Source organism: Micromys minutus (assembly GCF_963924665.1).
Source record: "Micromys minutus genome assembly, chromosome: 11".
NCBI classification, from domain to species: Eukaryota; Metazoa; Chordata; class Mammalia; order Rodentia; family Muridae; genus Micromys; species Micromys minutus.
In genome coordinates this window covers 43,868,621-43,891,343 of record NC_137980.1, presented here as the reverse complement: position 1 = coordinate 43,891,343, position 22,723 = coordinate 43,868,621, and the positions used below count along the sequence as shown (strand labels likewise).

Here is a 22,723-nt window from a genome sequence, read left to right as displayed (position 1 = left end):
CTTTTCCCAATGTGGAAGAAAGGGAAGAATTAGCCCACAAAAATTAGCCCCAAAAAACAATAAATTGATGCAAACACACACAGGGACACTCATAAACTACACACAGACACACTACTACTACTACTACTACTACTACTACTACTACTACTACTATTACTACTACTACTACTACTACTACTATTACTAGTACTACTACTACTACTATTACTACTACTACTACTACTACTATTACTACTACTACTACTACTACTACTACTACTACTATTACTTCTAATACTACTACTACTACAACTACTATTACAACAACTACAAGGACCTCCCCAGACTTTGCTTTCGTAGCTGTGCTGACTGATGTTTGTTTTTATTCATAGACTAAAGTAATTAGTACCTTGACTGCATTTCTCATGTCAGTCTGTTCCCCTAGAGCAGCACAGCACATGCTCTCAGGATACTTTGTACATGTTTCCCTAATAACTTTACCACCCTGGAGGTCAGCTTGTCTACCATCACATGGATTCCTGTTCTGCTAGAACTCTTCAAAACCCACCACAGCATTTGTGAAGTTCAAGATGGCCTTTAATAACCCATGCATGAATGGATCCTATATTCACAATCTATCTGTTTCTATGAAAAACAAGCATATTTCTGAACTTCATAAGATACTAACAAGAGGGAAAAATAATAAAACTTAATGGACACTTGCAGATTCACTGGGGATTAAGAAGTTAACTTGTGTAATTTGCAAAATCTCTGAACAGATTAACTTTTGACAAATGTTAAATCTTCGGTTTGGACATAAGCTTTGATAATTTAGAGAATTGTCAGCATGAACTCAATAAGCTACATAACAATAAGCAAAAAATATTTTGTTAGTACATATCACATATGCAGAGAACAATGTGATTGTCTTCTCATGTGGAAATAATTAATCCTAATGAGCACAGAATTAGTTTGAAATATAACTTTTAGTTTTCTACCTAACTAGTTACTACCCTAGTTAGGTAGAAATAATACCCTGAACAGTAATGGATGGGGCTTCACCTCTATATTCATGTCCAACTATTGTGAAAGACAAAAGCCCTTTTATACAGAGATAAATAACACTCACACGGTTGTTTGGCTCTATAAATTCAGATAATCTGTTGAGAGTCAAAGGAGTCACTTCTGTGAAAAGCAGATCATGTGCACAGATTACTGATGGGTGCAACATACAGGAAGATATGGATGTGGCTTCAAACATTCATGAATTATGCTACACCTGACAAAAAGATCATTGGCATATAAAGCAGGTGTTTAAGGAGGAGTGAAATTGGTTCGCCTCTTGTAGTAATGACGGACAACTGAAAATCATCCCAAATTATGTAAGCTGTAAACACTTGTTTGGGTCTAATTCACAAATTGATTTAGTAAGATTTTTAAAAGCCAGAGTGTGAAATGGACATCAATGTGCTAAGTTATCCCAGCAGGCTCTTATACAAAACTGTAGAGTTTGTTCATAGAAACAGTGGGTGAGTATAACATTCATGTTCATATAAACTACACTGATCATGTTTTCAAGCTAAAATATATATTCATAATACTGTGGGTCCTGTACAGACAAGTATCAAAGTAAACCCAAAAAGAATTTGCTTATTCTCTATGAATTTCTTTTGTATTAATGTATTGCTGAATCTTACCAGGACAAAGGCCTTTCATCTTTAAAAACAAAGACTTCTGAAAATAAAAACAAAATATTCATTGTTACAAGAATAGGAAAACATTGCATATAAAATGATCAGGCTCATAGCTAGTATCAATTTCTAGGAGAACAATCTAGCGACTATACTAGAGTAATTATTCATTTGTAGCCTATAACTTCATGACGAACTATTGCATTTCCTGTATATTTCAAATATATCAAACATTAATGCATAAACATGAATACCCATGTGTAACTGTGATGATCTTAAATAAACTCCCTCAGGCTGATAGAAAGCCCAATCCTTATGAGAAGAAGTATAATCAACTGTGATTCTTTTTAACTATAGCATAATCGTTCTGGAAAGAAATTATAGATTGAGTCTTATGGCACACAATGTGAATCCCAACACTTAGGAGGCAAAAGCAGATGGATCCCTGTGATCCTGTACAAACATAGCTACATATTAATGACACCATGTCTCAATTCCACACAGAAAAAGGAACACCCAGGCTGAGCTTCAAGCTGTACCCTGAGTTCTTTTCTCTAGCCACAATTCAACCCACCCTCAGCAGATCTGATGCACCAGGACCATCCAAGTTAGACCTCCTCTCTTGGAATCCACAGCCCAGGTTCCCTGAGATATACAGAGTCCCTGAATCTCCAACGTCAGGTCAAAGGCAGCCCAGCTCAGGACTCCTGTACCAGAAACACACAAGCATAATCTGTTGGCCAAAGACCAGCTTAAGAACAAAATCAAAAAGAGTCAAATCAATGTGACACAGGCAACATCAAGCAATCCTCTACAGCAATCCCAGCATATCCTAATACAAACAAAGCACAATGAAATGATGTTGAGTACAATCTTATGATCTTAATAGAGGAATTTAAAGGGGAAATTAGTAAATCTTTTTAAAAAATACATGAGAATAGAATGAAACAGGTGAAGAAAATGACTTAAACAATTCAATACCTACAAATGGTAAAAGGAGCAACAAGGAAACACAAATGTAGGGACATCAACTGATAACATACAGAATCAACTTACCTGGGCCCTTGAACACTCACAGAGGCTGAACCACCAATCAAAGAGCACGCACAGGCTGCACATAGACACCCTACGCACATGGACCAGATGTGCAGCTTGGTCTTCATGTGGGTTCCCTAAAACTTGAACTGTTTCACTCTTGGTTACCTGCATTTTTAAACCTTTCTGCTATCTGGGCTGCCTTTCCTGGTCTAATGGGAGAGGAGCTAAAATCTATTCCCTTATTTCATATAGGGTGAGTAGGACCAGCTACTGTAGCCTATATTTATAGTCACTATAGTAATCTTACCTTCCGCGAACCTGACATGTTTCAATTTTCCATTCAGTGGTGAAGTTCTTTCACTGGGAATAGGTTTAAGAGTTTTCATTATTGTACTATTCATGAGAAATGCATTTACCAAGTGTTTTAAGTACATTATAATTGAGTCCCTCAAACAATCTTTTTCACACAGGATCTTACTATGTAGCCATGCTGGTCTAGAACTCACTCTACAAACCATGTGGGTGTTAAATCACAGAGAACTGTGTGTCTCCTATGTCCCGAAATATGAAAATAAATGCATGGGCCAACAGGCCTAGCCGATCAATTTTGAACTCATTTTTCAGCAATGGACTATCATTGTTGACTGCTATTTTTCCCACCTTGTCTCCAGACAAAAAATGAGGAATAGTTACCTCTCAAAATACTAACAACTGCAACACACACACACACACACACACACACACACACACACACACACACACACACACACAATCACACTTTAAAAACCATGGAAGGCATATTTGGGCTTGCCAGGTGGTAAGGAAGCTCTCTTGCCAGGTAGCTCTCTGCTGAATGGAACATTCAACACTCAAACAGATCATTAGGAAGCACTTGCTGCCTGTGATTATGGATTGTCTAATTCTAAAGAACTGGCTAATGCTTTCCTCTTTAGGGTCAGAGGTTATAAAATTTCGGACATAGGGACTGTGTGTGTTTATTCTTGTTAGAACACTTGCCAATGACACGTGTGCCCCTTAATTAGGTGAAAAACACTGTCAAAATGAAAAATACTGTAGTGGAGCAACAGCTGATCTAGCTTCTCCTCTTGGGCTTGGTGTCTGGCTTAGGAAGGGAACTAGTGAACTATGGAGTGAGCCCCGATACATGCTCTTCTTCTGTGGGGTTGGAAAAGTCTATTTTCCAGATCACACCTCATGTGTGCTAAGCTGACTCTGTGCCTACAAGTTTCTCCCAATCTTCCTATCATTTTAGGATTCCTGACTTTAGCCTTTGTCACTATCAAGACTAGCACTAACTGTTGAAAGGAAGAAACTGTACCTGTTCGTCTCAGGCATTGCATGCACATTTGAACGGATTGCATGTGGAGTTGCAGGATTATGGGGAGTTTCAGGCTTTGCGTGGGCCTTTGCACCCAATTCGTTTAAAAAGTCTATCATTTCTGATTTGTCTTCAAAGGTTGCAAGTTGCAAGGGAGTCAAGCCATACTGTAATGGAAAACAACGTTACATTTTACTGAAAGTTCATCACAGATGTTGTGATCATGAACACACCCTGTAAATTGTGACAAGGGATCATTTTTTCTACAACACCTGCTATATATTCCCACACACAGCTGTATTCTTCACTTTGACACATCTGTTCCCTGTACATCACTGGCTATGAATACCACTCCATTCCATCACTCTCCCTGACACTCAGTGGTTCCCGCCTTCTTAGCTTCATGGAGTAGGACCTGCATTGCCACAAACCTGAAACAGAAAGTTTACTGTGCCCCAGTTGAAGGACTGTGCTCAAACGGTCTGGAGCAGAATTTCTCAATCTATATTTCAAATATTTTTCTTTTCTAAAGTAAGAATTATATCACAAGCACAAATCATCTCCTATGTAGATCATAACTTTTAAACACAAAATATTGGTTTTGCATATATTCTCCAGTGATCATATATTCTAATTTGCCTCTCACCTCTCTTGTTTTCCAGTCTACCCTCATCCCTGAGCCAAGCCCACACCAGTAGTTCTTAGCACAAGCCATTTCTACTTAATCTACAATCATTTAACTTGAAACAAATTTACTATTATTGTCTCTGTGTGTGTTGTGAGTGGTGTGTGTGGTTCTAAATCGTTTATTCTTGATTTTCAAAATCAAGGCCAATTCTGAGACTATATAGGCTGTGATTTTAGCAATAACTACCACAAAAATAAGAAAAACATATTTTAAGCCAAAAGCCTCCCTTTGAACAGATTCAGTGAGAATGCTTGAGCTTCTCGGTGTAGAAAGTCCAACAGAGTATCACTGCTAGTAGTGCAATTGGAATGAACTTGAATGATTTTACCTCCGTTTTGGCTTCAATATTTATGTTGTGTTCATGAAGCATTTTTGCGATAGTAACGTTTCCCCTGGACACAGCGTGATGAAAGACGGTATGCCCAATGGAATCAAAAACAGTTGCATCTGCATTATATTTTAAGAGTAGGGAAACACAATCCACGTTGTCTCTCTGGGCGGCCTGTAGAAATTGTACAAATGAATACCTCTTCAACTCATGGAAACCAAGGGAGACATTTCTACCATTGCACCAAATAGATTTCCTTCAGTCACACAAATTTTCAGTTATGCCCATTATCCCTCTATTTTGACATACATTCTTCTTAAGTACCTCAGGCTTGGCTAATTTTATAATCTCCCCACAACATCTCTTTCCAAGTGGTAGAATTTAAGGGTTCTGACAACAAGATGGTTACATATTCAAAGTTTTCAGGTCTGTGCTACTTGGCTGTTTTAGTGCAGAGATTGATGGTTTGGTATTTTCGGTCTTTTTGCCAATTGGACACAGGCTTAACAAACCAGGAAAGATCCTCACTTAAGTAACTGTCTCTACCAAGCTGTTCTCTGGGTAAATATGTGTGCTTTTTAAAAAATGTATTTAGATGGAAATAGGAAAATTTTGAATCTTGGGGTGGGAAATGCCAGGGGAGTAAGTCTCAGTAGTATAAAAAAACAAAAATGCTGAGCAAGCTTTGGTAAAGGTCATGGAAGAACTACATTCTCCACTGAGCTCCAGCTAAGTTTTTTCTCCAGTTCCTGAGTTGAGCTCCTGCCCAGGTTCCCCTTCAAAAGGAACTGTGATGTGTGCATGTGAGCCATATAAGCATTTCCTGTCCTGAGCTGGTTTTCCTGAGAGATTTATTACAGCAACAGAAACCAAAAAGTACAACCTCTAATCTACTTCATACCAAAAGAGATGGCCAAGAGCTACCTTAATCAAGGGGGTGCATCCTTCATCATCCCGGATGTTAATGTTGGATTTATTTTCTATTAAGAATTTCACTATATCCGGGTGATTGTGTGCACACGCATAATGCAGTGAAGACCTGCAAAATGAAAGAGCATTTAGAGACATCTTTGAATGGTAAAAAAGAGCCCCATCACTATGTAAGTACTACATAGTAGGAAGTTAAATTTCTTCTGATATGGGAAAGTAACTAAAGTCCTGTTATTAATTTATGTCTACTGAAACGTTCATTTGCTGTGCTTGGGATATACTGAATGGCTGATAGATGGGTGTTCTATCATGACCTTCATTCCTGCTCAAAGCAGCCTGACTGAATGATAGAAAAGTTCCCAGTACATTGATCTCAATTTTGATTTAAAATTTATTCTCAGAGCAGGTACCATCTAGTTACTACTTGGGATTTCTATGAACTCTGTGACTGTATTTCCCCATCCAAAGCATGGAGATTGAGCATAGGAGCTTTCTTACATGGGGCTGCTGGGATGCTTCAGTTAGGATGGGCAAGAACGTTGCTAGAACAAGTCTTTCTAGCTCCTGAGAGCTCAGCCTTTGCTGGTCATGATGATTCATATTTTTGGTGATAACAAACACAGCATTTCACTCAAGAAAAAACTGGATTGTAACCACAAAAGTCATACAAAAGTTTTGTATGCAAAGAAGTTTACATATATTTTTTCATTAAACCCTCTTTCCCAAACAGGTCTTCAATATGATAATCCTCCTAACTCATCCTAAATAGTAGCCAGTTACTCTGTGGTTAAGTTTCTTTTAATTCACATTTAGCCTCTCTAACATTAGAATGTCACTAATCATTTCTGTTGTTTTAAAACTATAGCTGTCAAGATTTTTTAACATTGATTTTCTACAAAATGAAAGTTTCTATATCATGCAACCCCTGTGCCCTACTTTGAAAAAAAAAATGACATAATCAGTGGTTTAATGGCACTTATGCAGATCACCTCTATCTGTTTACATTTTAACAACACAAATCCCAACACTCAGACATCAATACTTTGATTTATTTTCATGTCCAAATTTTAGGTTTATGCCCATGAGTAATGAACCTCTAATCAGTACAGGCAGGAGAATAACCTAGTCGTTAGGTGATACATTATCCATAGCATTTCTCCCACTAAATTGTAACAAAGAAACACCACATTCCTGCTTTGACATAGAATGGTCACTGTGTCCTTAGACTTAAACCAAATACTGGGAAAGTATCCCTACAAGGTGGTAACCTATGGCATCCGAGATTTCTTCCTTGAGATTCTAAAAGCTTTAAACATAATGAAAGTATGGTTCCAAAGATCATGACTCCGTTCATTTAGTAGTAACATTTATACAATGTAAGGGAAGCTTGTCTAGGCAGAGAAACAAAGGTAGAAGAATGGGAAGGTCTTGAGAAATAGTAGAAAATCTATTCTCTACAGATGATATCGAAGGTATGTGTCAGGAAAACATAGACTGACACAATGAAAAAGGACAGTATGACAATTCAGTCTTTTTAAAGAAAACATTCCATAAGCAAAGGAATATTTTGAAATTATAAGGTATAATTTATTCTTCTCTTATTTATGGAAAGCTCCAACATAAAAACAAATTATCCATTAGAATTACAAACTGATCAGGAGCAGCTGAACTATGGAAAATCTATTTTTGTGTTGTTGATGGCCCTTCATACTCTACTACATGAAAATGGGAAATAAGAAAGAGGAGTGGGGTGGTTGGTAAAACTGAATCGAGAAAACACTTGCCTTGAAACTCTGACACAAATGTGAGGACAAGGGGATCCCCACAGCTTACTTGCTTGCAAGTCTGTGTATCAGTGTGAAAAACAAATGCACCATTATTTCATTGAGTGAACATAGTTATAAATGCGAGGGACCATGCTGGGTGGAACACAAAGTGAGGCATGATAACCTGAGTTCAGTTCCCAGAACCCACAATAGACTTAACACAACTGTCAAATGTCATTGTCCTCTGACCAGGACACACTCTTTCTACAAGTGACGGGCACAGAAAAGTGAGAGAAAGACAATGTCTATCTTTCCTACACATGTGTTATCTCTACAAACACAACATGTACACAAGGTGAAAATGGAGAGAAGGGTCATACGTCCAGGTCAAAATGTCTTTGTTCCATCCATTAGGAAACAGGTCATACTGATCTAAGATTCCTCAGTGATTTTTTTCTTTGTATTAAAGTAAACAATTTAACTTATGATGAAATTTCCAATGTTGTTTTTAGTATTAACTGCTTATATATTATGAAAATCTAGACAGGTGGCTTGGCAGTTAACAGCTCTAACTTTGTTTCTTAGGGGATTCTGTTTTCATTGCTAGTACCCACATGGTAGCTTACAACTATCTATATCTCCTGGTCTAGAAGATCCAGCACCATGTTCTCTGACACACGTGGTGTAATGAAAATACACATAGGCAAAATACCCATGTGTATGTGTCTGTAATGTTGTGTCTACAGAATTTAAGGGTAAACATAAAAATAAAATTATGTAGTGTCATTAAGGCCTAGGAAATGCTAATAGACAGTGGGCAGGTCTCCTATGCCTTAGAGCATGTTTCGGGTATAAAACACAGGGGCCCCAAGTAAAAATGAGCCCAGGTATTTCCGCTCCCTTCTCTCAGGATGTAGTACTGGAAGGTAATTTTTATCCCTACTTAACCCCGAGTCTAACTTGGCCTCCGGTTCGGAACAGTTCCCACCTCCCTCCATCCCACCCTCACCAGTGTCAAATGGCATTACCTGCCCCGCCTGTCACATTCATCAACATCACGTTGACTGGAGAGGATCAATCTCTCTACTTTATCGAGGTCCCCAACACTGGCCGCTCGTTGTAATTTACCCACCGGGTCATACCCAATCAAATTGAGGGGGAACCTCCTCCTTTGCTGAGGGCACAGACATCCGAATATCAAACAGCAATGCCGCAGGCGGGTATACCAGGGTCTTCTTTGGTGTGATCTTAATCGCTGGGCATCATAATTGAGATCTTCCTCCATTTTGGAGGCCTAGGGCCTCCCAGGACCCCAGGCCCTTCTAGCCCTCTATTCCTTACTCTTTAGTGGATTGCTGCCTCCCAATCTATACAAATACAAGTTTTCTATAACCGAAAATCTTACTACAGCAGAGAAAAGTCTCCTGGCAATTCAGGCTCAACTGAACTATGCTTCAGAATCTGGGAGTTCAGCTGTTGCTGGCAACACCACAGTGACATCAGTAACATTCCGTGACCAAATAATGATTTGAGTTGTTTAGGTTCTCTCTCTCTCTCTCTCTCTCTCTCTCTCTCTCTCTCTCTCTCTCTCTCTCTCTCTCTCTCTCTCAGTGTTTGTGAGTATGTGTGTGTGTGTGTGTGTGTGTGTGTGTGTGTGTGTGTGTGTGTGTGTGTATTAAACCAAGTGTGGAGTGCTCCCTTGGCCCCTCCTGTTATTATGGAGGTCTGGGATGGAAATTGTGATGAAGATGCTCAGTTTTGGGGGCTGGGTTGGGACAGGGACTCCACAGCAACTGAGAGCCTCTCTCTTGCTCTCAGAATCCTTGCTTTGTGGTGGGTAGTCAAGGGTTTCTTACTTCTATGACTCCATGGAGGACATAAAATCCACTACCCCTTTCCTCTAGCTGTATTCATTTTTATCTCAGCCAGTGTGTCTATTCCTGCACAAATCATCATGACAAAGAAGCAAGTTGAAAAGGAAAGGGTTTACTCAGCTTAGACTTCCACACTGCTGTTCATCACCAAAGGATGTCAGATCTAGAACTCAAGTAGATCAGGAAGCAGGAACTGATGCAGAGGCCATGGAGGGATGTTACTTACTTGCCTGATTCCTTATAGAACCCAGGTCTACAAACTCAGGGATGGCATGAACCACAATGGGCCAGGCCCTCCCTCCTTGATCCCTAGTCAAGAAAATGACTTACAGCTGGATGTCATGGAGGCATTTCCCCTGCTGAGGCTTCTTACTATGTGATAACTCCAGCATGTGTCAAGTTGACACAAAACCAGATATTATAATTGTCACACCAAAAAATGAAATTCACAAAGATGTCATTGAGAGCAATGCTAGCTCCAGCATCCAAGATGGAAGAGTGGGAGTTGTTGATGAAGTTGCAGGCACAACCTAGTCTCAGTGTACTGGGGTCTCGGCAGCCTGCTTCACATCCTTCTTGATGTCATTATATTTAGCGATTTTCTCCAGGCAGCAAATCCATTCATCATCTTGTCTAAGGATGAGCCTGGCACTGCACAAGAAGATGAAGCTGTCTCTGGAACAGGGAGGCCCAGAGACTCATAGACTTGGTCCCTAAGTTTATGCTCTGGGCATGCCTACTTCAGACACAAATGCCTGGAGCCCACTGTCTTCAGGGCATATGCAAAGCACTGACTGTTTTGAAACTGTTGTAGATCTGCCTGCATGGCCTTCAAAGTGAATGCTGAGGGAGGTTAGGTGATGGTTCATATCATTTGCAGCCCTGCAGCCCTGGCAATATGTGGACCTAAACTACCATGATGGTTCAATAAATAAATAAATAAATACATCATCCCCAGTTAGCAAACTCAGACCCAATACCACACATGCTCTGTGTTTCCTTTTCATGTGTAAAATTAAAGGACTGTATTGTGTGATGCCACATAGGAAACCATGTTTACCTTCTTGTTGCCTCTTGCCTCCTCTCTTCCTTTTTCTCCCAACCATACCCCTCCTATTCCCTTTCCCTTCCCCTCTCTCTCCTCATGCTCATGGCTGGCCTCTTCTTCTCTATTTCTACCCCCTCTCTGTCTCTCTCTCTACTTCTACTACCCTCTCCCATGACATAAATAAACTCTATTCTTTAATACACTGTCATATAGCTGGTCCCTCAGGGGGAAGGGATTCTCAACATGGGCTCCCCAGCATCTCTTTTGCCTCCAGCTTTTGGTCTGGGACAATGGCCCTGCAGGAGCCTTGGGCAGGCAGAGTGCTCCAGGCTCTAGCCATTCCTAGGGCCAGTTAGGATGGTGGTGATTATTTCAGCAGGGACCCTGGCCCTGCTGTCAGTCCCTAGGGAAACCATGAAAGCAGGCCTCCTACTTAACATTGGCATACCTACCAGATCACACAAGTAGTCCCCAGCCATGGTGGCAGCACAGGTTCTTCCTCTCCCACCGAGGGGCGGGGTGGTGTGCCCCTTGACCTGATCTGCTAGCCTTGCTCTTCCACCACAGAACCAATCCCCCTCCCTGTATGTGATTGCCGCCAGTGCGGCAATGCACTTTCTTACCTGTGTGCAGTAGTGCCTGTCTCAAACATGTTGTGTTTCCCTTTATTATCTTCAATCTTATTCTGCCTGCTAGATTAAAGTTTTATTTATCTTAAGCCAGATTTCAGACAGCATTGACAGCTAATGTAACTGCAGCTTAACAACTTAAAGAAACAGATTTCTATTTTCTAACAAGTAGCTCAGATATATGGTTACTTTCTTATGGAAGCTCAGGTTACATTAATGCTTCATGTTTCCTCTTGATGAACTTCCTTCGCCACTACAAATAATTCTTGCTCCTTCTGCTCCATAAAGGCTCATCTGAAATTGTTTACATTTTTAACTCATGTGGTTATCTCTTTTATAAACTTATAAGCTACAGGAAACCCAATCAGATCTACCTACAATCGACCAAATAAGACGCCACACATATATATACATCTGCACAAAGCTCACTACCTATTCTAAAGGTTGGGATTCCTCTAGATTTCAAATGTGGCTTACAAATGTACATCTAAGAATTTTTCTTTCTTTTCATGACTATAGCTCCCACCTCATGGGCAACTGGAATAGATAAACCACATGCCACACGGTTTCACTTTTCCTGATACCAGATCATGGCTAAGGCTCCCTCACAGACATCTGCAAATTGGTAGAGACTATGACTACAGTTGGCAGAGAGAATCCCCGGTTTGCCAAACAATGCCTGGCCAGCCTTTGCGGGCAAAGAGGGTTAATTCTCTATAACCACACTTTTGAGACATTGACCATTGAGAAGGTCCCTTCAAAAGTGCCCTTCAGTGCATACCTTCTCCCAGGGTACTAGCAGCCAGTTCACTCAGCCGAAGACAAGGCCTGGCAAGGGCACTCTCTGCCAGATCCTGGTTCTGGCAAAGCCACCAGGAGTTGGAGTGACGACTCTTGACCCCTACCCATAGACGAAACTTTCCTACCAAGTTTTGTCCATTGGGACGACAGCTTAATAGCTTGGTAGCTCCTCCATGTTTCTTCTTCCCAATGGGCAATTCAATGTCTCAAAACCTGTCACTAGGCTTCCCACTGGGATGTCTCCTGGAAATTTTCAAATCTCTAAACTGACACCTCAGCTAAAGACATCTAAATTGATACACCTCTACAACAATGTTTGGACTCAGTATCCACTAGATAATGACTCCAAATGGTACCCTAGACTCATTAATTTTATGAGAACTTCCCTCATACTGCCAACAATATGGTAAATGGAAAATGGTTCCCTATGCATGGGTATTTATCTATCTCTGCTCTAATTCCTACCTGTGTTCTTCTTATAAGCTCACACACCTCCTGTTAGCAATGAGGCAATAAGGCAGATGACACCACAGCTCTCATCTAGCCAATGAGCCATCCTCTCTATGTCGCTGCAAATCCAAACCTCTATCTCAGCTTCTACTCATGCTACTCCAAGATTTTCAAAACCCTCCCTTCCACAGCCAGACTTACATGTGGACGTGAGCATGCCACCTAGCCTCAAGCAGACCTGCCGATGCCCCTTCCCTCCCTATCTTGTCCTGTTCTGTGTCGAAGTCTTATAATCTGATGTTCCATGCTTTACATATGATTCTCACTAATAATTTACTTCCTGAGGAAAGCCAGAGAGTTTGGGAGCAGAAATAGTACATGCAGACAAAATCCATCAAACAGATAGACACTAACATAGACCCTGAAAACCCAGAAGGTAAAAAACTTCTAATGACAATTTTTTTCTTTTTTTTTTTTATTTTACAACTTTATTTTACAAAACAAAGATAAATGTACTGATTTTAAGCATTTTTGCATAAAATTATACAATACATTTTGTCAGTACTTTTTTTCAGATTTTAAGATAATTTTTACATACAACTATATGAATATATATTTTTAGTCAGTTCTTGATTTTTTTAAAGGTTTGATAGTATGCATTGAAAACTTAATTGTTACAATGAGCATAAAGTACATGTAAAACATAATGTAACATGGATATAGTCAACGTTTTCTTGTTGTGTAAAGATTTTTTGTTTTGTTTTGTTTTGTTTATTTCTTGGACTTCATACAGTCTGTGAGTTGTTTCTGGGGAAGTGCGAGCCTCTGGGGTTAGCATCCCACTGTCAATGACTGCATATTATGTCTGTTCTTTTGTGACTGGGTTATCTCACTCAGGATGATATTCTCTAGATGCAGCCATTTTCTTAAGAATTTGGTTAAGTCATTGTTTCTGGTGGCTGAGTAGTATTCCTTTGTGTAAATGTACCACAATTTTTGTATCCATTCATCTTCTAAAAAACATCTGGGTTATTTCCAGCTTCTGGCTATTATAAATAAAGCTGCTATGAACATTGTGGTGCATATATCTTTGTTGTGTATTAAAGTGTCTCTGGGGTATATGCCCAGAAGTGGAATAGCTGGATCTTCAGGTAGTACTATATCCAATTTTCTGAGGTATCGCCAGAATGATTTCCAGAGTGGTTGTATTAGTTTGCAACCCCACCAACAGTGGAGAACTGTTCCTCTTTCTCCACAACCTCGCCAGCATCTGCTGTCATCTGAGTTTTGGATCTTGGCCAATCTGACTGGTGTGAGGTGGAATCTCAGGGTTGTTTTGATTTGCATTTCCCTGATGGCTAAGGATGTGGAGCACTTCCTCAGATGTTTCGCAGCCATTCAATGTTCCTCAACTGAGCGTTTTGTTTAGCTCTGTACCCCATTTTTTAATAGGGTTATTTGATTCTCTGGTGTCTAGCTATTTGAGTTCTTTGTATACCTTGGATATTAGGTCTCTATCTGATGTGGAGTTGGTAAATATCTTTTCCCATTCTGTTGGTTGCCGTTTTGTTTTCTTGACAATGTCCTGAGTCTTACAGAAACTTTGCAATCTCATTAAGTCCCATTTGTTAATCTTTGACCTTAGAGCTTGAGCCATTGGTGTTTTATTCAGAAAATTTTCTCCTGTGCCTATGTGTTCTAAGGTTTTCCCTACTTTCTCATCTAATATTTTAAGTGTATCTGGTTTAATGTGAAGATCTTTGATCCACTTACACTTGAGCTTTGTACGAGGAGATAAAAAGGGTCTATTTTCATTCTTTTGCATGCTGAGTGCCACATGGACCAGCACCATTTGTTGAATAGGCTGTCCTTTTTCCATTGAATGTTTACAACTCCTTTGTCAAAAATCAGGTGACCATATACATGAGGGCTCATTTCTGGATCTTCTATTCTATTCCACTGATCCACATGCCTATTTCTGTACCAGTACCATGCAGTTTTCAGCACAATTTCCTTGTAATATAGATTGAGGTCAGGAATAGTGATTCCCACAGATGTTTTCTTGTTGCTGAGGATGGATTTCGCTATCTAGGTCTTTTGTTATTTCATAGGAAATTGCACATTGATCTTTCCAACTCAATGAAGAACTGTGATGGAATTTTGATGGGGATTGCCTTGAATCTGTAGATTACTTTTGGTAGGATGGCCATTTTTAAAATGTTGATCTTTCCAATCCATGAACAAGGGAGATCTTTCCATTTTCTGAGATCATCCTCAATTTCCTTCTTTAGAGGTTTGAAGTTCTTGTCTTACAGGTCCTTCACTTGCTTAGTTAGAGTCACACCAAGGTATTTCATAGTTTTTGTGACGATAGTGAAGGGTACCTTTTCCCCTAATTTCTTTCTCCACATGTTTGTCCTTTGAGTATAGGAAGGCTACTGATTTGTTTGAGTTAATTTTGTTTCCCTCCACTTTGCTGAACTTGTTTATCAGCTGTAGGAGTTCTCTGGTGGAATTTTTGGGGTCACTTAAATACACTATCATGTCATCGGCCAAGAGTGATGTTTTTATCTCTTCCTTTCCGATTTGTATCCCCTTGATCTCCTTTTGCTGTCTAATTGCTCCAGCCAGGACTTCCAGTACTATGTTGACTAGGTAGGGGGAGAGTGGGCAGCCTTGTCGAGTCCCTGATTTTAGTGGGATTGCTTTAAGTTTCCCACCATTAAGTTTGATGTTGACTGTTGGTTTGCTGTATATTGCTTTTATTATGTTTAAGTATGGACCTTGGATTCCTGTTCTTTCCAGGACTTTTAACATGAAGGGGTGTTGAATTTTGTCAAATGCTTTCTCAGCATCTAGTGAGATGACCATGTGGTTTTGTTCTTTGAGTTTGTTTATATGGTGTATTACATTGATAGATTTCCTTATATTAAACCATCCCTGCATCCCAAGGATGAAGCCTACTTGGTCATGATGGATGATCGTTTTGATGTGTTCTTGGATTTGGTTTACAAGTATTTTGTTTAGTATTTTTGCATCAATGTTCATAAGTGAGATTGGTCTGAAGTTCTCTTTTCTTGTAGGGTCTTTGTGTGGTTTAGGTACTAGAGTTATTGTAGCCTCAAAAAATGAGTTAGGTAGTATTCCATCTGATTCTATCTTCTGGAATAGTTTGGACAGTATTGGTGTTATGTCCGCAATAAATTTCTGATAAAATTCTGCACTGAACCCATCTGGACCTGGGCTTTTTTTGGTTGGGAGGCTTTTTATGACTTCTTCTATTTATTTAGGTGTTATAGGGTTATTTAGATGGTTTACTGGGTCCTGGTTTAACTTTGGGATCTTGTATCTGTCTAGGAATTCGTCCATTTCCTCCAGATTTTCCAATTTTGTGGAGTATAAGTTTTGTAGTAGGATCTGATGATTTCTTGAAATTCCTCAGTTTCAGTTGTTATGTCTCCACTTTCCTTTCTGATTTTGTTAATTTGTATACTCTCTCTTTGCCCTCTAGTTAGTCTGGCTAGGGGTTTATCAATCTTCTTCATTTTCTCAAAGAACCAACTCTTGGTTTTGTTGATTTTTTCAATGGTTCTTTTTGTTTCTATTTGGTCTATTTCTGCCCTAATTTTGATTATTTCTTGCCGTCTACTCTTCTTGGGTATATCTGCTTTTTTTTGTTCTAGGGCTTTTAGCTGTACTGTCAGGTTGCTGATGTAAGCTCTCTCGAGTTTCTTTTTGGAAGCACTTAGGGCTGTGAGTTTTCCTCTCAGTACTGCTTTCATTGCATCTCATAGGTTTGGGATATGTTGTGTTTTCGTTTTCGGTGAATTCTAGAAAATCCTTAATTTCTTTATTTCTTCTTTGACCCCGCTATCGTTTAACAGAGTGTTGTTTAGTTTCCATGTGTATGTGGGCATTTTCTTGTCTTTGTTGTTGTTAAAGACCAGCTGTAGACCATGGTGATCTGAGAGGATGCATGGGAGTATTTCAATCTTCTTATATCGATTGAGGCTCGTTCTGTGTCCAATTATGTGGTCAATTTTTGAGAAGGTGCCATGGGGTGCTGAGAAGAAGGTGTATTCTTTCACTCTAGGATGATATGTTCTGTATAAATCTATTAATTCTACTTGGTTCAAAGACTCTGCTAGCTTTGCAGTGTCCTTGTTCAGTTTCTGTTTCCATGATCTGTCCATTGGTGAGAGTGGGGTATTAAAGTCTCCCACTATTATTGTGTGGGGTGAAATGTATTTTTTGAGCTTTAGTAGGGTTTCTTTTATGAATGTGGGTGCTTTTTGATTTGGAACATATATGTTAAGGATTGAGAGTTCCTCCTGACAGATTTCCCCGGTAATGTGTAAAAAGTGTCCTTCCTTATCTTTCTTGATAACTTTTGGTTGGAAATTTACTTTATTCGATATCAGAATAGCCACTCCAGCTTGCTTCTTGGGGCTGTTTGCTTGGAAGTTTTTTTCCCACCCTTTTACTCCGAGATAGTGTCTGTCTTTGTCTCTGAGATGAGTTTCCTGTATGCAGCAAAAGGCTGGATTTTGTTTATGTATCCAGTCTGATAGTTTATGTCTCTTTATTGGGGAGTTGAGTCCATTTATGTTAATAGATATCAAGGAATAGTTGTTTCTGTTTCCTGCCATTATTGCTTTTGTGGGTTGAGTTGTGTCTATGTCTTTTTCTTCTTTTAGTTTTCTTGTTTAGGAGTTTTCTTGTTTTTACTAGGCTGTATTTTCCCTCATTGTATTGGGTTTTCCACCTATAATTCGTTGTAGTGCTGGGTTTGTGGTCAGATATTGTGTAAATTTTGATTTGTCTTGAAATATCTTCCTCTTTCCATCTATGGTGATTGATAGTTGCTGTGTATAGCAGCTTGGGCTGGCACCTGTGCTCTCTTAGGGTGTGCATGATGTCTGTCCAGGCTCTTCTAGTTTTCATAGTGTCTGTTGAAAAATTGGGTGTGATTCTGATTGGTCTGCCTTTATATGTTACCTGACCTTTTTCCCTTACTGCTTTTAGTATTCTTTCTTTGCATTGCGCACTTGGTGTTTTGACTATTATGTGTCTGGAGGTATTTCTTTTCTGGTCCAACCTATTTGGAGTTCTGAAGGCTTCTTTTATGCTTGTGGTCATCTCATTCTTGAGGGTAGGGAAGTTTTCTTCTACGATTTTGTTGAAGATATTTACTGTGCCTCTTAGTTGATACTCTTCTCCCTCTTCTATTCCTATTATCCTTAGGTTCGATCTTCTCATTGTGTCCTGGATTTCCTGGACATTTTGGGTTTGGAGCTTTTTGTTTTTTGCATCTTCTCTGGCTGTTTTTTCTATGTTTACAATGTTATCTTCTGCCCCCAAGATTCTCTCTTCCATCTCTTGTAATCTATTGAAAATGCTTGCTTCTGTGACTCCTGATTTCTTTTTTAGGTGTTCTACCTCTAGGGTTATCTCTTTTAGTGATTTCTTTATTGTGTCAATTTCCATTTTAAATTCCCTCTTCCATTCCTTCATCTCTTTGGTTGTGTTTTCCACTAGTTCTTTGAGTTCTTTGAGTGGTTTTCTTGCTTCCTCTTTAAAAGCTTCTGAATCTTTTTGCTTTTCCTCCCTTTCTTGTTTAAGTATCTCTATCAGCATCTTGATGTATGATTTCAGGTCTGTGTCTTCTTTTTCTCGAGTGTTTGGCATTCCTATGTTTGCTGTTGTGGGAGAGCTGGGTTCTGAAGTTGCCAGGTTGTCTTGGTTTCCTTGGGATATACTCTTTCGCTTTCCTCTTGCCATTTTGTTGTCAGTGATATGTTCTTGCCTTTCCCTTGTATCTGGTCTGTGTCCCTGGGTCTTCACTGATCTAGGTGGCAGATGGGCCGAACCCTGTTCTATGCCTCAGAGTCGCCGATTGGAAACAGAATTTCCAGAGTTCTGTTCCTTGTCCCTGGATCAGGCAGGGCTGGGGGTGCGCTTACAGTGTGCACTCTGCAGAGATCTCTCTGCTCCCTGGCTGCCCAGGTCTCCCACTCGCCAGTCTTTAAAGCTTTAAACGCTGCTGATCCGTGTGGTGGGTGGGCTGCGCCCTGTTCTGCGCACTCTTATTTTGTTTTTCTTGCATGATTATTTTCTTGCTTTTATTAGTGTATATCTTCCCTCCTTGAATCGTATTTTCCATCTATAATCTTTTGTACATGGAGATTTGTGGTCAGACATTGTGTAAATTTGGTTTTGTCCTGGTATATCTTTGTCTCTCTATCTATACATATTCAGAGTTTTGCTGAATATAGTAACATGGTCTGGCATTTCTGTTTTCTCAGAGTCTGTATGATGTGTGTCCAGGATCTTCTAGGTCTCATTGTCTCTGTTGAAAAGTCTGCTGTAATTCTGATTGATCTGCCTTTATATATTACATATCCTTTTTCCCTTACTGGTTTTAGTATTGTTTTGAACATTTTGTGTTTTGATTAGTAAGTGCCAGGCAGAATTTTATTTTTTTTCTAATTTATTTGGAATTCTGTAGGCCTCTTTTATGATCATGGCCATCTCCTTCTTAAGGGCAGGGAAATTTCCTTCTATGATTTGGTTGAAGATATGTACTGTGCCTTTTACTTAATATCATTACCCTCTTCTACTATCTAAGATTCTTACCTGTCCTTCTCCATATGTTCTGGATTTCCTGGAATTTTTGGTAAGGACATTTTTGGTTTTTGCATCTTTTCTGGCTGTTTTGTCTGCTTTCTATATTGTCTTATGCCCCCGATGACCTCTTTTAATTCTTGTAACTAGTCGGTGATGCTTTTATCTAAGATTCCTGATTTCATGCTTAAGTTTCCTATCTCCAGGTTTATCTCTATTGCTAGCTTGTCTTTTTTCCATTGCTTTGGATCTTGTGCTTTTCTCTTGCCATCTTGTTGTCAGTGATTGTAGTGGATCTTTTTCTTTCTGACTGGTGCTTGTTTCTCCGATTGGTCTGAGGGCTGTTGGGCTAAGGAGAGAGATTGCTCCTGGGTGCTCAGCTCTTTGTGGGCAGGCAATGACTTCTGATGATAGTCACTCAGTTCTGTTTTCCTTGGCTCAGGTGTGAGTGCTCTTGTGAGACAGTACTGTTAGCTCAGCCAACTTCAACAGGTCCTTGACTCCTAATAGCAGAGACCCAGCACTTTTGCTGGCCAAAAGGACTTTATTCCAGAGAGAACAATGCTCCCTCAGCTCTGAGAACACCTGGCATTTCCTCACCAGAAATTCTTTTTTTTTTTAATGAAAATAAGCTTTATTACATCAAGTAATAAATACAAAGATGCAACGGTTTCAGTCGTTTTCTTCCAGATGTTGTGATTGGCTCACAGTAAACATGGAACTGAGATCTACAGTCTCAGGACAGACATTTGCAAGGTGCTTGGAAGGTTGGGTAGATTGCTCTTTCTTCTGTATTTATAACCTGTGCATTGTAAAGATTGACTTCAAAGCACTCAGTCATGCAATCGCTTAAGCAGAGCAGTTCCATGAAGCAGGGTCTACGCTGTACACAGGCGGGCCAACTACTAAGCAAATGTGCTGTGGTTTGCACTCAACTCCTGAGAGGCAGGTGAGCTCATGGAAAGGAAGTCAACTGGGGTGATGCAAATGGAAAATGTATCCAAAGGGAAGTTAAAGGGGACACTGGTATTTGGGGACAAACAATAGCTTGCTGTGAAGTGGCTTCACAAACATCTTTCAAATGCTTGAAAAGAAAAGAGCCAGGTCATTCCTAACTACTTAAAATGCACATCATCAGTTACAGCAAAATGTCTTCCCAATCTTTTGAGTGTGGGTTCAGAGCTTAATGACTGTGGTAGAAAAATTACTGCCATTTTGAACAAAGCTTCTCATCTCCATGGGGTAGTAAGATGGGCCTTCAGACTGACCAGGGGCTGGGACCTGGCATTATGTTCCGTTTCAGCCAAGCACTCCCGAACCAGGCTTCGGGCATGAATGATGCCCCGTTTTAGCCTCTCCATGGCGCTCTTGCTCCCTGCATATGTGGGTCTGATCTCTTTCCCCAATTCTTCAATGATGGCCAGCAGCTCTGCATCTTTACTCTGAGGCACCTGGCTATTCCCAGTTCCCTGGGTGTAACCTAGCGATGGAGGCCCATAGTCACTCAGCAGCTGACGATATTGGGAGGAGGTCGCCATGCTAGTAGATGGTGAATGGACACTTCCGGCGTTGAGGGCGGCGGCGGGCATGTGCGCGGTCAAGTTCGGCTTGTAAGACATCCCCGCTGGCGGCGGGCGCGCCGGGCAGAGCCGGGCCAGGCCGCGAGCGCGACGGCGGCGGCAAGGCCGAGGCCCCGGCCGGGCGGCCCCGCGTCCCCGCACCCGTCCGAGCGCCTGCCGGGAGCCCGCGCACTTTTTGTTGTCGCCGGCTCGGGCCGCGCCGGCAAATATGGCCCTCCCTCACCCTGCCGCCGCTGCAGTTTATCACCCATACATCGGGCGCGGGGCGCAGGGGCGGCTGCAAACTTTGAGCCCAGCCGGTGCTGGGCCCGGCCCGGACCGGGAGGGGGCGGCGGGAGTCCCACCAGAAATTCTGAAGGCCTTTGCATTAGGCTGACCATTGGTCCAGTTTAAAAATCACCTGTGCAGCTGATATGAGAGCTTAGCTCATTGGGAGCAGATCCTGAATCCCTTTGGTTGAGACCTAGCCATCACTGTTGGCTGGAAAGGACCCTTTCTCATAGAACAGGGAGCTCCCTGCTCTCTGAGAAGACCTGGAGTGTCCTCCCCAGACCTGTGTCTCAAGCTCAGCCTTCATTCAGGTGAAGAAGCACATGTGCACCTATTCTTAGAATCAGGTTTCCAAAGGCAGATACTGACTCCTGATGACAGAGACCCAGCACTCTGTATGGGCGGGAAAGGACCCTTTTGCAGAGAGCACTGTGCACCCTTCACTCCCAGTACTCCCATTCTGACCTATAATAATTTCTTTAATTATATTGCTACACATATAAAAGTAGGTATATTCAAATACACAGACTAAAAGTCATAAACTACAAGACCATCCCTTTACCTGTAGATAGAGACTGGGAGAATACCCAACATCCTTCATGACAAAAGTCTTAGAGAGGAGCTGGAAAGTTGACTCAGCGGTTAAGAGCACTCTCTGTTCTTCCAATGGTCCTGAGTTTAATTACAAGCAAGCACATAGTGGTAAACAACCAACTGTAATTGAATCTGATGCTCTCTTCTATTGTGTCTGAAGACAGTGACAATGTACTCATATACATAAAATAAATAATCGTTTTTAGTGTGATTTGCAGGAATCCTACATCCAATGTCATACCAAATAGAAAGAAACGCAAAGCATTTCCCTTATAATCTGGACTAAGACAAGAATTTCCACTTTCTAAGACCCATTGGTACTTGGATTCATAGCTACAGCAATAAAGCATTTAAAGGAAATCCAGGAAACACCAGGAGGAAAGGAAGAAGTGAGATATCCTTATATGTAATACAATTTTATACATATATAACCCGAGAAAGTATACTAGAAGATTTTAAGAGCTAATGAACGCCTTCAGCAAAGTAGGAAGATAAAAAATGAATAGACCACTTATTTACCAATTATAAATGTACTGAGAAAGAAATCAGAAAAAAATAACTCCTCACAATGACCTAGAGAAAAATCACCTCAGGATGTATATAGTCGTGCAAATGAAAAACAAGTACATTAAAATCTTTCAGACACTGCAGAAAGAAATTGAAGACACTGATAGGTGAAAAGATATTCCATGCTCATGGAATAGAAAGATCAAAATTGTGAAAAGTTCGGTCCTTTTAGGTCTTGAAAGATTTGATTAAGCACCATCAACAAAGAAACTTGGGATGGAGGGAGTTTATTCAGCTCACACTTCCACATCACTGTTCATCATCAAAAGAAGTCAGGGCTGGAAATAATAAAGGGCAGGAAACCAGAGGCAGGAGCTGATGCAGAAGTCATGGAGAAATGCTGCTTACTGGCTTGACCCTATGGCTCTTTAGTCTGAGTTCTTATAGAATTTATGTCCTCCAGCCCAGGATGGCACAACCCAAAATGAGCTGGGCCCTCCCACATTTGTCACGAGTTCAGAAAATGTCCACACAGTGGTTTTCATATCATTCCGTAACATGGTCTAATACCAATCATCTCTCATATT

The 22,723-nt window shown here is 40.5% G+C and overlaps 1 protein-coding gene across 1 annotated transcript; it reads right to left on the bottom strand.

The window, feature by feature from the left end:
- Window positions 1-20,414: 20,414 nt before the first annotated feature.
- Window positions 20,415-20,804, bottom strand: LOC308427419 (cyclin-dependent kinase 2-associated protein 1-like; the record flags this gene model as incomplete). Its single annotated transcript, XM_080925553.1, has 1 exon — window positions 20,415-20,804. One exon carries the CDS (start codon window positions 20,802-20,804, stop codon window positions 20,415-20,417), a length of 390 nt encoding a protein of 129 aa, XP_080781679.1.
- Between the last annotated feature and the right edge of the window lie 1,919 nt (window positions 20,805-22,723).